Source organism: Corythoichthys intestinalis, chromosome 20, assembly GCF_030265065.1.
Source record: "Corythoichthys intestinalis isolate RoL2023-P3 chromosome 20, ASM3026506v1, whole genome shotgun sequence".
NCBI classification, from domain to species: Eukaryota; Metazoa; Chordata; class Actinopteri; order Syngnathiformes; family Syngnathidae; genus Corythoichthys; species Corythoichthys intestinalis.
In genome coordinates, this window is record NC_080414.1 from 28,503,060 (window position 1) to 28,520,817 (window position 17,758).

Here is a 17,758-nt window from a genome sequence, read left to right on the forward strand (position 1 = left end):
AACGCTAATGTTTCGAAAGGGGGGAAAAAACGGGTGGGTGACCGAAAGTTTTAAGTGGATGGATGATAGAAATCTTCTAGTGAATCTATGCGCAGTCTTTGTGCTTTTTGGCTCGCCTTCAATCCAGTAATGTATCTTCTGGCCTTTCTTCCTCCCTCTTGGCTAACATTTTTTGTCCCATTTGGTATTCCACACAGTTGAGTTTGCTCAAAAACAACGCATAAACTTTGCAACTAATTGGCAGCCTCACCAAGCATCCCCCTGCTTCTTAGAATTCCACTGTCTAACCTCGCGTCACCTCGAATGACACCGGTATTTTTTCTTCTTTTTTGGGGAGGGCTGTTGACGGTCTGTTTTTTTAGGATCAAGATACTTTTTGTATTTCTGTTCTAGCCTGAGGTCGAAAAGATTGATGAGAAAACAGGAACTGTATGGTCATGTTGTAGCAAAAGGAGCCGACTGTGAAAACTGTGCTTCCTTGTTTTCGATTGCAAACCTGTAATCAAACGTAAATCCGAGACTTTTTATGTGAATATTCATTGTACAAAGACGATAACAAAAACCATAGTTAGATATTATGAGAAATTGCAGAGCCGCCGTTCCATTGTTTGGAAATCTGTGATGCCTGTTTCATATCAGAAATAGACTGGGAGCGTCTGAAAGGCATCCCACCTGTAACATATCGCGTGTAGATAAACACTGTAAACACCTACTACACTGTACAGTATGGCCCTTTACCGGTGTATAGAGGATTCATTTTGAAATCAAAGCTTTCAGCCATTTGAAATGAACAGAGATGGATTTATGAGATATAAATAAATACGTGAATGACTCCCTTCCAAGACATGATTGTGTTTTTATTTGGAAGTCGTGAGGATGGTCCCTTGAGATGAGTGATTTCTCCGTCCAAGGCCAATCATAACACTACGTTAACAATTACAGAACACGGGCATGTCAGGTTATCTGAACTTCTTTAACAGGTCAATGGCTTCTTTATGGACCTGAACACAATGAAACAGAAGAAAGAGGTCATGTGCACAAAAAGTATTACTCACGTATAACACAGTAACTCCAGGTTGGTTGTACTGTACCTCTTTGTCCTCGTGCGTGCGTGGGGGGTAATCTTTAGCTTTGTTTAGCCAGAGCAAGGCTTTCTGCTCGTCCTTCATAGCCATGTAAGTCTTCCCCACCATCAGGAGGTTTTTACTGTAGAAGTTTGGATCCACTTCAAAAATAAAATGACAACAAGGTGCAGCAGTTAAGCTTAAATTCTCTTTCTCCAATTGGTTATTCAGGACATTAACCATTAAAGGCATTTCATTGTGAACTAATGAAGCCTTTAATAGTACAGTGCATTGCACATTACTGTCCAAATTAGATCAGAAAAGAAAGTTTAACCTTGTTCAGCTTGCAGGAAGAATTGCAAAGCCTGCAGTGGGGAAACAAAAAAAAATGTTTTAACCAGAGTTGTCAGATAATGACTTTTTAACCGATAACCCGATATTGTCCAACAATAAAAATCCAGATATATGCAGTCGTGGACTTAACATATTATGGCTAATTGTATTGTGATGACCCACTGGATGCTTTAATATTGCAAAATGTAGCAACTTTAAGGTTTTCCAATTAAACATTCTGTGAAAAATAAGAGCAAGTTCAACTGAAGGTATGGAAAAAGTACCTATATTGCACCACTATATTTATTGTTGAAATAAAAATGGTGCTGACATCAGGTTTTTGGGCATCAAGTGCAAGTGCCTGATTGGCACTTATTCTGTCTTCAATGAATGTGTGAGTACACAAATTGACAGATAGCGAAAATATCAGGCTCTAAAGCAGGGGTCCCCAAACTACGGCCCGGGGTCCGGCCCCCTGAACATTTTTTTTTTTTTTTTTTTACTTGTGTTGTTTTCTGGCTTTTTCTGTAAAGAACACAGAGAGGGTTATTTGGTTATTATCTATTTGATTAATAGTGTTATAATATAATTATATCAATTATATTTAGGGCTGTCAAACGATTAACATTTTTAATTTTTAATAAACATTATTAACATTCTGTTAAAGCGATCCATAGATCGAAAGACTTGTAGTTCTTAAAAGATAAAATGTTAGTACAAGTTATAGAAATTTTATATTAAAACCCCTCTTAATTTTTTCGTTTTAATAAATTTTGTAAAATTTTCAAACAAAAAATAAACTAGTAGCTCGCCATTGTTGATGTCAATAATTACACAATGCTCATGGTGCTGAAACCCATAAAATCAGTCGCACCCAAGCGCCAGCAGAGGACGACAAAACACCAAAAAACACAAGTAACAAATGGACATGACACTGTACTGTCATTTTAATCTGTTTGAGCGGGGCATGTGCGTTAAATGCGTCAAATATTTTAACGTGATTAATTTTGAAAAATTAATTACCGCCCGTTAACGCGATGATTTTGACAGCCCTAGTTATATTATATTACATTATATACAGTGGGGAGCCCAAGTATTTGATACACTGCCAATGGGAAAACCCATTGGCAGTGTATCAAATACTTGTTCTCTCCCATGATTATTTTTATTATATTTACTTTTGTTCCGTGAAGAATCCAGCAAGGGTTATTTGATTGTGGCTTTCTGAAAAACAATACATTTTTACATTTAGGCACTCATGCAATCGTCACTTTTTTTTGTCAAAAACTGACCCCAGCCCCTCATCAGACAAGGGAAAAGTTATGTGGCCCTCACAAGAAAAGGTTTGGGGACCCCTGCTCTAAAGAGAAGTCAGACATTGAAGTGAAGTTGAATTGGCTTTATTTAGGTCATCTTTTTTTTTTTGTATCACTAAAAACAACAAAATATTGTGTCAATAATAAGAAAGTCACAAATAAAGCAAAGTATACACGACATGTCAATTTGAATAGCAACTGCTGGTACGGCGTGCAAGCAGTGAAATTAATGTATGTAACCACATTTTACGACAAATGCAAACCAAACAAAATATACACATCTCCAATATACTACACACCGCTCATGAATACAAAACAAGGAAAAATATAACTTACAAGCGATGCTTGTATAAGGCACAAATAACGTGGTGAGATGGCAAGAACTGCTATAGTACACTGGCTGCAGCAAGGGCGGATTGGCATACAGGGTTTTCGCCGGTGGGGAGAAATAAGTACGTTCGTAAAACTGGTCAAGCCAGCGTACGTGTTGTTTCAGTGGTCAAATGAGCGTATCTTAAAATTAACGCACGCGCGTAATCCAAGCATCACGGTAAATGCAATCCGACTGAGCGACAAGGCAGTTGACTTCCGTGTGCTTGCGTTGTTCCCAAGTCTTAAAAACATTCTAAAATATATAATGCCACCATTGTCATTTAAAAATAAAGTTGCTTGATCTTAAAACTACCCCATCTGCATGTGCGTTATGTGCGCTGGCACGTCAGTACATTCATATGTGATTCCTCTGACCAACGGGTAGTTTTAGTAGATGGTAGGTTACAGTAGGAATGTGCCGGTTATCGGTTTGAAGGTATACCGTGGTATGAAAACGTCACGGTTTCAAAACCACTAAAATGTTCCGTCATGCTGTAGTTACGGTATTAGCTATTTTTGAGGTCCCAAAAATGTAGCGAGAAATTTGTGGCTTGGAACGGCAGTGTTCACCCATCCCCTTCCAGTTTTTGCTCTGTCCTGTGTCTGTCAGTGACACTCCACCTGAGCTTTTTCCCCACTCAAAAATAGACAAAGTTGCAAGTATGGGAGTACATCGGCTATCGAAAAGAAAGACTGCTGCGGCTTAGAGGAGGAAGGACAGCTAACGTGCAGGCAACCCCTCCATCATGATTTCACATTTATATGATCATCATCCATCACTTTACACAGAATTTAAGGTAAGTAAACGCTGTCATGAAAGTTTCCCAATAGCTACAAGACTTCACTCAAGCTGGTTCAGTGTTTCTAGCGATGCTAAAACAAATACTATAAAATAAGTTGGATAACGAGGCAGATAACGTGGCTGGTTACTAGAGCTGGGAATCTTTGGGCACCTAACGATTCGATTACGATTCAGAGGCTCCGATTCGATTATAAAACGATTATTGATGCACCCCCCCTCCTTTTTTTTTTGTTTTAAATGTTTTGTACATTAGTTCCAAAATTGTTCAAAAATACTCTCAGGCTAAACCAAACTACTATTTCAGTATCAAGTTAACATATAGCAGTAAAAAAATATACAAAAATAACAGTAAATAAAAAACTCTAGTCCCCATTCGATATCAGCAGCTTTAAAATACATTCAATTATTTTAATGTTGTGAATCAACCGTTAAAGTTGTTAAAATTGCTCCCGTCATTCCATAATTTCCCTTTTGTCTACTTTCGACATGTGAAAGTTTTAAAACTATTTTAAAGATAGATTCAAATCAATATTTTACCGATTTAGGAGTATTTTAGATAAAAAGTTAATTAGGTTTGCTTGGAAGGTTCGCTACGACAGCCTTGCAGGGAAGTGTACTGCTTTAAGATGGCGGCCGTTTACTACGCCCGCATCTAGCTTTTTGTAGCTGTGCTGCTAACGCTACCTTATCTATATTACATCTAGTCCTATATAAATGATATCTACCGTAATATTATGTCGATGTACTTTATAGCAGCTTTTCGGCAGCAGTCAGGTATGTTGTTTTGTTTTTTTTATCTCGTAGCATGAGTTGAGCTAGAGCCGTGAGTTGAGCACTGGCATTACCCGAGGGACCGGGTAATGAGAAGTAGAGGTGTGCAAAATTTCCGATTCTTAGATTATTCGCGATTCGGCCGTGGAAGATTCGAGAACGATTCACAAACATCCAAATTCCGATTATTGAAATATGCCAAGTAAAGCGGAAGTACAACACACTCAGCGCGCCGCGCGGACTTCGGGACGGAACGGAGCGGGAGTAGCTAAACATTATGCTTCTCATTAACCGGCCCCTCGGGTAATGCCAACGCTCAACTCACGGCTCTAGCTCAACTCATGCCACGAGATAAAAAAACACAACAACATACCTGACTGCTGCCGAAAAGCTGCTACAAGTACAGCTAAGCTACATAATGTTACGGTAGATATCATTTATATAGGACTAGATGGATTATAGACTCGGTAGCGGTAGCAGCACATCTGCAAAAAGCTAGATGCGGGCGTTAGTAAACGGCCGCCATCTTAAAGCAGTAAACTTCCCTGCAATGCTATTGTAGCGAACCTTCCAAGCAAACCTAATTAACTTTTTATCTAAAATACTCCTAAATCGGTAAAATATTGACTTGAATCTATCTTTAAAATAGTTTTAAAACTTTCACATGTCAAAAGTAGACAAAAGGGAAATTATGGAATAACGGGAGCAATTTTAACAACTTTAACGGTTGATTCACAACATTAAATTAATTGAATGTAGTTTAAAGCTGCTGATACAGAATGGGGACTGGAGTTTTTTTATTTAATGTTATTTTTGTATATTTGTTTACTGCTATATGTTAACTTGATACTGAAATAGTAGTTTGGTTTAGCCTGAGAGTATTTTTGAACAATTTTGGAACTAATGTACAAAACTTTATTTTATTAAAAAAAAAAAAAGGAGGGGGGTGCATCAATAATCGTTTTATAATCGAATCGGAGCCTCTGAATCGTAATCGTAATCGAATCGTTAGGTGCCCAAAGATTCCCAGCTCTAATGAGAAGCATGATGTTTAGCTCCTCTCGCTCCCTTCCTCATTGTCCCAAAGACCGCGCGGCGCGCTGAGTGTGTTGTACTTGCGCTTTACTTCGCATATTTCAATAATCGGAATTTGGATGTTTGTGAATCGTTCTCGAATCTTCCACGGCCGAATCGCGAATAATCTAAGAATCGGAAATTTTGCACACCTCTACTGGTTACCATGCCAAGACGGCTAACTAGTTTCCTTTCTACCATTAGCCTACTTTTTTAAAGTCTTTTGCCATTATACACATCTGTCAATTTGCAAATATGTAATGAAAAACAAAACAAAAAATCCTGATCTTAACCCATACATTTCAAAATAACACATTTTAGAGTTTTGTTTTCTTTTTAACCCATACCTCTCAAGATAACACATTTTAGAGATATAATTGCATTACCGTGAAACCTGTATTTTTGCTGAAGGTTATACTGTCAAAATATCATACCGGCACATGCCTAGGTTACAGTTAACATTTTTGTGGTACTAATAATCCACAATTTTTAATACATTCTGGCCAAGGTAGATGAATATTGGTAGTGGACCTCTCTGACTACGGCCACACTCAAAACTAAGCATTTTTACTGTACCAATATTTAGAAAAATTCAATTAAAAGTCCTTCATGCATCCTTTGATCAGGTTACAGTTCTCATTTTTGTGGTACCGTAAATCCAGAGTTCTGAACAAGTTTTGGCCAAGGTTGGTGAATATTAGTAGTGGACCTCTCTGACTACTCACACACTCAAAACTGCATTTTTACTTACTTAAATCAGGTTATATAGTTCTCTAATCGTTTAGTCATGTTAAAACTAATTGTATCACTGAACTGTTTGTATTAAAATCACTACATGCTTTAGAATCACTACACTATTGTAATTATTTTACTGTAGGCTAATTACGGGCTCATGTTTTTTGTTTACTATATGATTATTTTCCAAAACATGCTGGGTTTTTTTTATCATGAAGGTACAGGTACGTGTGTTGCTGGCTGAGTGGCTTCCAACACCATCCATGAAGTGGGCCACTCCCTCTCCCCAGTTCGACCCAGGGCTTCAGACGTTAGCTCATCAATTTAGCTCTCTCTATTCGCAATGAGCTCATGTTGACATATGTTTACGTCAGCAGAACGTGCTGGAACTTTTCAAAACTACTTAGAACTAGCGCCAGCTGGGGACATCAAAACGTCACAAACAGGCAGGCGATAAGTGGACATGACAGCACTGCCATATGCATATTGGCCCAAAACAGATCATGAAAAACCGATGTCAATATTAGCCGATATTTTAAAACGCTTTTATCTGCCGATATTATTGGCTATTTGACAATATCGGATAACTCTAGTTTTAACTAAACTTAAGTACAAACAAACAGCTATTGAATTATTTTCAATGCAAAAGACACTGTAGAGGTTTTTCATGTGAGGTCAACGCACTTCCACCAAAATGGCAACACCCATCTTGGACCTCACGCCACGCTTATACACACACGGTATAGCTAATAAGATTAAGACACAAGATTGTGTTGCTCCTTCATGCAAAATTAAGATAATTGCCATTCTAATAAAGAACACAATATGAAATAAATAATAATATATAAAGATTAAAAAGTAACTGAAATGTAGATTAAATACTGCACATTTAAATAATAAAGTGTCCAGTTGTGTAAGTGGACCAATTCAAAATACTGTAGAGACAAGACAGAGGTAATATTTATTGTGCCGTCACATGCATTTCATATTCCATGTCTAGCGACAGGTCTGCATATATTTATTCCCCATATGGCAATAGGTCTGCTTTATGTGGAAAGTTTTTTTACACTCAAATATTTAAGATGGAAAATAAGAGAATTTATTTATTTATTTATTTTTGTGAAAATATTGTTTTATGCCCAACAGCACCATCTGAAATGGTCAGTTTCTGCATTTTCTTATCTACTAGACACTCAATGAGTTAAGAGAAACTTACTTCTTCATAAGTAGATGTGGGAGGTGACGCGAAAACAACTGCCGCCACTTTACGTTGATACCACGGTAGTTCCGAAAAGGTAAAGCACCTAAGGATAAAATAATAATACAGCAATTTGACAGACTTACAGATTACATACAACATATCATTTCTAGAAAGTTGTGTCCATATACACTGGTGGGTAATAACACATTATTTACTTGAGTTACTTTTTGAGAAAAATATACTTCTAAGAGTAGTTTTACTAAGCCATACTTTTTACTTCAGTAGATTTATGAAGAAGACACTACTCTTACTCTGCTACTTTGGGCTACACTCGTTACATTTTTTTTCTGTATTCTACATATTAGTTTTTTTTTTTTTTTGCCAAGCAATGGCAACAGTAGCTCTACCAGTTTGACCAATGACACATCGCAACAATAATCACAAAACTTCATTATACCAATCAGCTTGCGGTTCTCTGATCACGCCGGCATGTTCAATCACGTGGCGTCTTTAAAGCACCTTGAAAGGTTAAGTATTTGACATAGAGCGCTTCCCTATCCTATCCTATGCCCATATCCTTTTAATTTCATAATAGGAACTATGACGGAACCATTAAAACTAGGAACTATTTTCTATTTCTATTTTCAGAATGTGGAAAAAAAACAGAAAATCACATTGTTTGACTTTTATAGAATTAATTTCCAAATTAGAGTGGAAAATACGTATTTGGTCACCTAAAAACAAGATTTCTGGCTGTCAAAGAGGTCTAACTTCTATCGAGGTCTAACGAGGCTCCACTCGTTACCTGTATTAATGGCACCTGTTTTAACTCATTATCGGTATAAAAAAACACCTGTCCATAATCTCAGTCAGTCACACTCCAAACTCCACTATGGCTAAGACCAAAGAGCTGTCGAAGGACACCAGAGACAAAATTGTAGACCAGCACCAGGCTGGGAAGACCGAATCTGCAATAGGTAAAACACTTGGTGTAAAGAAGAGCAATTATTAGAAAATGGAAGCCATACAAGACCACTGATAATCTCCCTTGATCTGGGGCTCCATGCAAGATCTCACCCCGTGGCGTCAAAATGATAACAAGAACGGTGAGCAAAAATCACAGAACCAGAGGGGGGGACCTAGTGAATGACCTATTGAGAGCTGGGACCACAGTAACAAAGGCTATTATCAGTAACACAATGCGCCGCCAGGGACTCAAATCCTGCACTGCCAGACATGTCCCCCTGCTGAAGCCAGTACACGTCCAGGCCTGTCTGCCGTTCGCTAGAGAGCATTTGGATGATCCAGAAGAGGACTGGGAGAATGTGTTATGGTCAGATGAAACCAAAATAGAACTTTTTGGTAGAAACACAGGTTCTCGTGTTTGGAGGAGAACGAATACTGAATTGCATCCGAAGAACACATACCCACTGTGAAGCGTGGGGGTGGAAACATCATGCTTTGGGGCTGTTTTTATGAAAAGGGACCAGGACAACTGATCTGTGTAAAGGAAAGAATGAATGGGGCCATGTATCGAGATCTCCTTCCATCAGCAAGGCCACTGAAGATGAGACGTAGCTGGGTCTTTCAGCATGTCAATGATCCTAAAAACACAGCCAGGGCAACAAAGGAGTGGCTTCGTAAGAAGCATTTAAAGGTCCTGGAGTGGCCTAGCCAGTCTCCAGATCTCAACCCCATAGAAAATCTGTGGAGGGAAATGAAAGTCCGTGTTGCCCAACGACAGCCCCAAAACATCACTGCTCTAGAAGAGATCTGCATGGAGGAATGGGCCAAAATACCACCAACAGTGTGTGAAAAGATTGTGAAGAGTTACAGAAAACGTTTGGCCTCCGTTATTGCCAAAAAAGGGTACATAACAAAGTATTGAGATGAACTTTTGGTATTGACCAAATACTTATTTTCCACCATGATTTGCAAATAAATTCTTTAAAAATCAAACAATGTGATTTTCCACATTCTGTCTCTCATCGTTGAGGTTTACCCATTTTCTTTTACTTATTTGCCCCACTGTAAGCCGCACTGGACTATAAACCACATCTGTCCTCATGGTATTATGGGATATACATACACCAAAAGACATTAACCAGTAGAGCTGGGAATCTTTGGGCACCTAACGATTCGATTACGATTACGATTCAGAGGCTCCGATTCGATTATAAAACGATTATTGATGCACCCCACTCCTTTTATTTTTTTATTTTATTTTTTTATTTTTTTTAAATTTGTTTTGTACATTAGTTCCAAAATTGTTCAAAAATCCTCTCAGGCTAAACCAAACTACTATTTCAGTATCAAGTTAACATATAGCAGTAAACAAATATACAAAAATAATAGTAAATAAAAAACTCCAGTCCCCATTCTATATCAGCAGCTTTAAACTACTTTCAATTAATTTAATGTTGTGAATCAACCGTTAAAGTTGTTAAAATTGCTCCTGTTATTCCATAATTTCTCTTTTGTCTACTTTCAACATGTGAAAGTTTTAAAACTATTTTAAAGATAGATTCAAGTCAATCTTTTACCGATTTAGGAGTATTTTAGATAAAAAGTTAATTAGGTTCGCTTATCTAGTTTTTCGTAGATGTGCTGGTAACGATACCGAAGCTATAATGCATCTAGTCCTATATAAATGATATCTACTGTAACATAATGTGGCTTGTAGCAGCTTTTCGGCAGCAGTAAGGTACGTTGTTGTTTTTTTGTTTTTTTTTTTTATCTCGTGGCATGAGTTGAGCTAGAGCCGTGAGTTCAGCATTGGCGTTACCCGAGGGGCCGGGTAATGAGAAGCATGATGTTTAGCTACTCTTGCTCCGTCCCTAATTGCGTACCGAAGACCGCGCGGCGCGCTGAGTGTGTCCTACTTCTGCTTTACTTGGCATATTTCAATAATCGGAATTTGGATGTTTGTGAATCGTTCTCGAATCTTCCACGGCCGAATCGCGAATAATCTAAGAATCGGAAATTTTGCACACCTCTATTAACCAGTAACACTTTATTTGACAGCGGCATCATAAGACAGTCATAAGACCAAACAAACCCCCATGAAGCTTTGAACCAATTGGCTGCAAAGCTTCATTGCTTCAGGAAACTTCATTTGGCCATCACTGCTCATTTGAGGGAGACAATCAACCTCTGCTCCCACCTGCTGTCAACACTGTTGTCGTCCAACATGCTTCCTAGCATGCATTGCAGCGCTACAGATGTACATAACAGTCAAAATTCACGTTCTGTGCTAATTATTTCTTCAGTTACTGTTCCATTTGTTTCATAAATTGCTAGTTATGGTATTTGGTAACACTTTATTTGACAGTGGAGCCATAAGACTGTCATAAGACCATCATAATTATGACATGACTATGTCATGAGCATTAATGAATGCTTATAACAGATGTCATTTAGTTTCATCTGGCAAATTATGTCACTTTTGAATGGATGTAAAAGATCCCAGCTCTGTCAAATAAAGTGTTACCTATTAACCCAATGAATGAACAAATAAGCTGCATTGGACTATAAGCCGCAGGATTTAAAATGAGGGGAAAAAAGTAGCTGCTTTTAGTCCGAAAATTACGGTAATATTGTTTTGAAGTAATGCTACTCTTACTTAAATTAAAATTTTGGCTACTTTACCCACCTCTGTCCATATAAAAGTCTTGACTGATTACCTCATCATAAAGTAATTTGATGTTTGAATACATATTCTTAAAAAGCACGGGATAATCGACTCAACAGTGAGAAAGGTACATGTTCAGACTCACCAGTAACCCAAAATGTGTAAAGTTGTTGCATCTTTGGGATTGAGCTCAAGGGCTCGCTGAAATAAAAATATTGACAATAATAAAGATTCATAATCTAGTTAGTCTAACAATGGGCTATTTCTCACCTCCAGATGTTCCCGGATTACATAGGAGTTTCCTATCTTAACCTTGACTCCCTCATACTCCCCAACATCACTCAGACATATTGCATACCACTGTGGGAATTAAACAAAAAAAAAAACCGTACAGAACATTTGATTGTCAGATTCGGATTTCTTCATGAAAACACATCTTACTTTGTGTGCTGCAAAACACTTGTCATCTTTCTCCAAAGACATTTTTGCATATTCAAAGGCCTCATACATCAGCTGTTTCTTCCGTCCCTCGTCAGTTTCGGGCAACACCGACACATCGCGGGACACTCTAGCAAGCCTCCACAAGTATTCGGCGTTATCGCTGCACACACATAAAAAAAATAAAATATAATAACATTTGGTTGGGAATTACAGGTGGCAAGGAGAATGAATACAAATTACCTGTTTTTGTACTGTAGTAAGAGCTGGTATAGCTTGTGCGTCTCTGCACAGCTGTAAAGGTAGTCAGCCTGCTCAAGAACCTCCTCTTTGCAGATAAGAAAAAAAATATTCATTTATTTCATATTGTATTCATTAGATGTTCAATTGAGTACTACCATTTTCTAAAGCGAGGACCACCGGTGAATTGCGTAACGTGTGATAAGCTCCATAAGTCAGGCACGATAGTGTTGGGAGGCCCAGCAGAAACGGAGCGCTTCCATTCTGAAAATTCAAATTGGCATAAAGTTGTTTTATTAGATGGACTATTTCTGACATGTGTTGCCTCACATGTATCAGGGCAGATGGTGTCAATATCATAATCACTCAGTCATCATGAAAATAAATATGTGTTTTTTTAAATAGCCGTAATCTTATAAAAAAATATTTATGAATTTGCAGTGGGGCAAATAAGTATTTAGTCAGCCACCAATTGTGCAAGTTCTCCTACTTGAAAAGATTAGAGAGGCCTGTAATTGTCAACATGGGTAAACCTCAACCATAAGAGACAGAATGTGAAAAATGTGAAACATGTAGTGTGGAGTGGCCTAGACAGTCTCCAGATCTCAACCCCATAGAAAATCTGTGGAGGGAGTTGAAAGTCCGTGTTGCCCAACGACAGCCCCAAAACATCACTGCTCTAGAGGAGATCTGCATGGAGGAATGGGCCAAAAAACCAGCAACAGTGTGTGAAAAGCTTGTGAAGAGTTACAGAAAACGTTTGGCCTCCGTTATTGCCAACAAAGGGTACATAACAAAGTATTGAGATGAACTTTTTGTATTGACCAAATACTTATTTTCCACCATTATTTGCAAATAATTCTTTCAAAATCAAACAATGTCATTTTCTGTGTTTTTTTTCCACATTCTGTCTCTCATGGTTGAGGTTTACCCATGTTGACAATTACAGGCATCTGTAATATTTTCAAGTGGGAGAACTTGCACAATTAGTGGTTGACTAAATACTTATTTGCCCCACTGTATATATAAACACTCAGGTGACTTGAAGTTCCGCTCTGAGACGCCCATTTTGGCCAACTTTCAAAATTGTCCCCCAATATGTTAGATGATAAATAATCGATCCAAACAAAGAAAAATTGGAGAAAAAAAAAAAAAAAAAACGTTTAAAAGGGTAAATATATGAAAAAGAACATCTCGACCTTTCCTTTCCTTTTTATATTACCATGTTTCACCCATAAAATCCCCCAAAAATCCAGCTGTGGCCATTCACAGCTGTGTCTTGACACTCAGTGATACATGCTACATGGAGTTTTTGGATCGAAACAAGATAAGTACGCAATAATATCTCGTTAAAATCATGGTGTCTTTAATTCTGCTCTCGCATTACCAGAAAATTGAGATTTTAAGCTTTCCAATGATGTATCACACATGAATATAGGACAATTTTGAAATTTGGCCAAATAGGGGGTCTCAGAGCGGAACTTCAAGTCACCTGAGTGTTTTCCGCCTTATATATTTATTCGCTATTAACATTTAGGGATGTACGTAGTTTCTATGGGGTGTACTCACTTTTGTTGCCAGGGGTTTAGATATCAATGGCTATATTTTGAGTTATTTTGAGGGTAAAATAAATTAACTATTGTATAGGCTGCACACAGACTACTTTTCATTTTGTCAAAGTGTCATTTTGTCAATGTTGTCCCATGAAAAGCTACTTAAATATCTGCAGAAATGCGAGGGGTGTACTCACTTTTGTGATACACTGTATTTTGTTCCTACCAATATTGAGACCAAACCTACGCCCTAGCTATTCTGATTGTATTTCCTTTTCTGCAGTATTTGGGCAACTCACTGAAATACCGCTATGAGGGTGTCAAACATATTTTGTTAGCTTAATAATAACATAATAAGAATTGCTAAGACCTTTTTAAGTGTGTACAGAAAACGCACAAACTATTACTTGTAATGACGCTCTAGTGTCACTACAATTATAAAAAATAAATCAATATAATTTGGAAGCATGAATGTCACTTTTGTTATGTAGCTGAAAAATATCTTCCAGGTGCTGTAAATAAAATTATCTTCTAAAAAGGTTGAGCCACATTAATCAAGTCTTCTTACAATTCATTGAAATTATTTGAGGGAAAACAAAACAATAGAATAAATTCTGCGATGACCCTTTTAACCAACACTTAATGTGCCCAAATAAAGTACCAGGGAAAAAAAATAAAATGCAACTGTATTTACTGTGAGAACATTGGTGAGCCTTCTTTTCGACGTTGACCAGTAAAAGCGGTTAGCCGTTCGAATTCGGATGTCTTTAGTCCAGGATGCACGCGTGAAGGTCCTGTTGACACATCTCGTCCAAAAGAAGCCTGCCATCATTGCAAATTTTCAAAACGAGAGTGACAAAAGTTGCTCACCTGCCGGTATTTACTAACAGGGACTGTTAATGGGTGACATTCACGACCACACAATGCATCGTCGCGAAATGGAAGGAAATGTCGTGTGTCTCTTGCCTTTAGTTGTTAATCTTTTTTTTTTTTTTTTTTTTTTTTTCAACAATATTTTAATGAAAATTAATACATCAGGTTGCTTTCCACAGCAAAAGCACATCTGAGGTTTGTAATAATAATACACACTCGTTCACGAGGAATTTGTGTTCTTGAATGACTTTTGTGAAAATGTCCTTCTGTTTAAAGTAGTCGGAAAGAAACAGGTAAATGGGAACCAAATGTGTCGTTCCTTGCCCAATGAATGGCACGAAAGTATAGTCTCCCTGTATAGGTAAGTCTCCCCGTACTTGAACTGTATGTGGATTTACAGATTGTATATTTGTGTATTTAAATAATGAATAATAATCTTTTATAAATGAAAAAAATAAAAAAAATTAAGGTCCTGTGATATTCAGTTTGCACCACCAGGGGCCACCATAAGTCACTCACTGACATTTGTTTGACAGTTTCCATGGTTACCGTTAGACTGGCCACTACACCCGTTTTTCTCTCCATGACTGGTTGCCATGGCAATAAGACCCCCCCCCCCCCCCCCCCCCCAAAAAAAGGGGTTATTTCATCAAGTTGCGTCTACCTCCTAAGCAAGGGCGAAGGTTTGCATAGGGAAGGTAGGGACATAACATTACCAACTTTTCAGGATGTTCAAATTATCCCCACCATCTTTTAAGAAACCTTATTTGTATTATATCATGACTTCAGTTATATAGGTCATTTAGATTGTCTTCCTATATGTTGTAAGGATTTAATTGATCCCACCATTATTAAATCAATTACAGTACTTTCATTATGTTCACTTACACTGACCATTTTCACTTGAACGTTTCCTGTCCATTTTTCCCCTCAAGCACACGTTTGATTGGCTGATGACTTGAAGCCCCCTCCCCCCAACACACACACCCATTCACAGCCCGACAGAAATACAACATGCCGCCTCCCCCGCCTCCTCAAAGATGAGGGATATTAGAAGGGTTTTTTTTCTGCCAGTAGCACTGTAAGTAATGTAAAAAGACATCAATGTTGTGGAGGTCGGGAAACACTCCACTAATTTTGCTACTGCTACAGTGCTTCAAGTCGATTTTACTCACTGGGATTTCTTAAATAAGAAAAACTGCAAGCTAAAAATAAGTTTAACAGACTTATTTTAAGCAAAAAGTTTGTATATTTTAAAAGAAAAACTTGTTCGTCAGAAATGTTCTTAATTCAAGAATATTGTTCAAAACATTATTTGATTTTTTTTTTTCTTAATTTAGGTGAAAGATGACCAACTTTTAGATACTTTTAGATGTATGGGCTCAATACGAACAAATAGTTATATTTACATAAAGTAGAAGACTCTGACGCATTAATCTGTTAACACAAAAAAAGATGGAGAAAATTATTTGACTAGATTTAAAAGAAAATATCAGATTAAAACGTTATAAATTTGCAGTGTGAAAATTAGTATAGGTCAATACAGATTTATTTTTGCATTAATCATTTAGCCTATCAATTAATTAGGTTCATATTGGTGAGAAATGTAGCCCTGACCCTCATTCACCAAATATATTTGGTCTTATTAATGTCCTGTTCCCAGCAAAAAGTGTACCTGCAGGTTATTATGTTATATCGTCCCTCCTAATATTAAGACCAAACCTATGTCCTTGCTACTAAGTATGATCCAAAAGTAAACCACCATATTTTACAGCAGGAGTGAGCACAAATGTAAACTAAAGTGCAATCACATTCGTAAATGAATGGCTTCTGGTTTTTGAAATGTAAATAAACCAATCTATTGTGATAAAACAACAAAACTGCAATAACTGCATAAACTATCAAAGTGAAGTCTAACTGTAACTGTAGTCTTGAAACAAATCTGAATAAGGAAAAACATTGCAATAAAATAATTCAAACTGGTTAAACTAGTAGCTAAGATCTGTCATGACAGAACATCGCTTCAATGATATCTGGCGCCATCTAGCGTCGTGAATGGGGGAGAGTAGCTAAGATCTGTCATAACAGAACATCGCTTCAATGATATCTGGCGTCATCTAGCGTCGTGAATGGGTATAATGATTAGACCGCGATAATAAGACGACCCCCTCTTTTTCATTCTTATTTCAATGCAAAAAACACCGTCTTATATCCGGGCCAATAAGGTATAATATAAGTTTTAATACACAGATGCACTCCTCACAAAGCAGGAGGCCAGCGCTGAGTCATCAGTACATTCCATATCAGCCTTCGCTTGATAAGCTAAGGAAAAGACGACGTTGTCATCTCTTCGGTGGGGCCAAGACACTCAGGCCTACCAAAGCAACACCCGAGAACAAGAACTAAGTTTGATAGCGCTGTGCCTCTCAAACTTCAAGGCAGGCCCAACCTCCTACCTCTGTTGAACTAAACCGCCCAAACAGCGATAGAAAATTATCCTAAACACACTCTTCTTCTGCCCACAGCCTGCCCTGCGAGACCCTGCAAAACAGCGATAGAAAATTATCCTAAACACACTCTTCTTCTGCCCACAGCCTGCCCTGCGAGACCCTGCAAAAAATGAATGTTTAACTAATTGTGGTCATTTTTCTCGGGAACCTTTTGTTGACGTGTGATAGGGTGACCTTGCCTCCCGGCCTGAGTCTGTTTCGCTTTGCTGTTTGATCGCTGTCAACCTGAATAAATTGTCAACTTGTTTTCTGTGAGCCTTCTTTAAACCTTTTAAAATCGAGTCAGTACAAACGCGCGGGTTTTGGCCTTTTGGCTGGGATGTCGGTTCCCGCCGGTCCGGGTTGTTGGAGCTGCGCCAGCGCGTGTCCGGGTGTTCAGCTGGCGTGAATCCGGCAGTCTGGCTCAAAGGTCAGATTCCTTCAGGGGGTTTGTAATATAGTGTTTAAGTGTTAGAATATATCAGGTTCCCACCTGCTTGCCTGGCCTGTGAAGGGGCCCGTGTCGTGAGTATGGGCCCACGAGTCATGAACCATTAGAACCGCCCCGATCCCGCTCTTAGCTGGCTGATTCAAGAGTCCCGTTGATACTCATCGCACCCAGGCCATGTTCAAATTTGTTCCGCCACTGATATCGACCATGTTTATGGATGACATTGTGGGGGAAAAAAAGGACGTCCCCCAGTGACACGAGCCGAGAAGATTGTTTCTTTTTATCCATTTAAAAAATTATTATTAAATATCTAGAAAGTACCAGTTACATTAAAGAGAAGACCATGAGTGAGTTTCAGAATATTCAACCTTGATAAATGTTGTAATCAATTTAACTCATTCTCCTGCCATTGATA

At 38.1% G+C, this 17,758-nt stretch overlaps 2 protein-coding genes across 3 annotated transcripts in view; one reads left to right on the forward strand and one right to left on the reverse strand.

Moving 5' to 3' along the window:
• LOC130908563 (NEDD4-like E3 ubiquitin-protein ligase WWP1) overlaps positions 1 to 3,943 on the forward strand; it is a 56,582-nt gene extending 52,639 nt beyond the window's left edge. Inside the window, exon 26 of the transcript XR_009061615.1 lies at positions 3,734 to 3,943. The gene's annotated coding sequence lies outside the window, so the exon portion shown is untranslated. The remainder of the gene's footprint in view (positions 1 to 3,733) is intronic.
• rmdn1 (regulator of microtubule dynamics 1) lies at positions 745 to 17,520 on the reverse strand. Of its 2 annotated transcripts, none has more exons than XM_057824119.1 (11): positions 17,386 to 17,520; positions 14,225 to 14,352; positions 12,136 to 12,241; positions 11,981 to 12,065; positions 11,741 to 11,900; positions 11,570 to 11,659; positions 11,445 to 11,500; positions 7,684 to 7,771; positions 1,399 to 1,429; positions 1,092 to 1,225; positions 745 to 1,001 (listed from the first exon to the last, which is right to left on the reverse strand). In XM_057824119.1, the coding sequence occupies exons 1-11, from the start codon at positions 17,438 to 17,440 to the stop codon at positions 960 to 962; spliced, it is 975 nt and encodes a 324-aa protein (XP_057680102.1). In that variant the 5' UTR covers positions 17,441 to 17,520; the 3' UTR covers positions 745 to 959. The 2 variants fall into 2 exon arrangements, with proteins under 2 accessions (XP_057680102.1, XP_057680104.1); XM_057824121.1 differs by lacking the exon at positions 17,386 to 17,520 and adding an exon at positions 14,419 to 14,531 and having other exon boundaries at positions 746 to 1,001.
• Between the last annotated feature and the right edge of the window lie 238 nt (positions 17,521 to 17,758).

Excerpts from the sequence above, each read along its gene's own strand:
- rmdn1 (XM_057824119.1), bottom strand. The coding sequence starts at position 17,440 with ATGACTCGTGGGCCCATACTCACGACACGGGCCCCTTCACAGGCCAGG. Across the intron at positions 11,660-11,740 it reads AGTGTTTTGCAGCACACAAA|TGGTATGCAATATGTCTGAG; the intron begins GTAAGATGTGTT and ends TAATTCCCACAG. Across the intron at positions 1,430-7,683 it reads CCACATCTACTTATGAAGAA|GCTTTGCAATTCTTCCTGCA; the intron begins GTAAGTTTCTCT and ends TCCCCACTGCAG.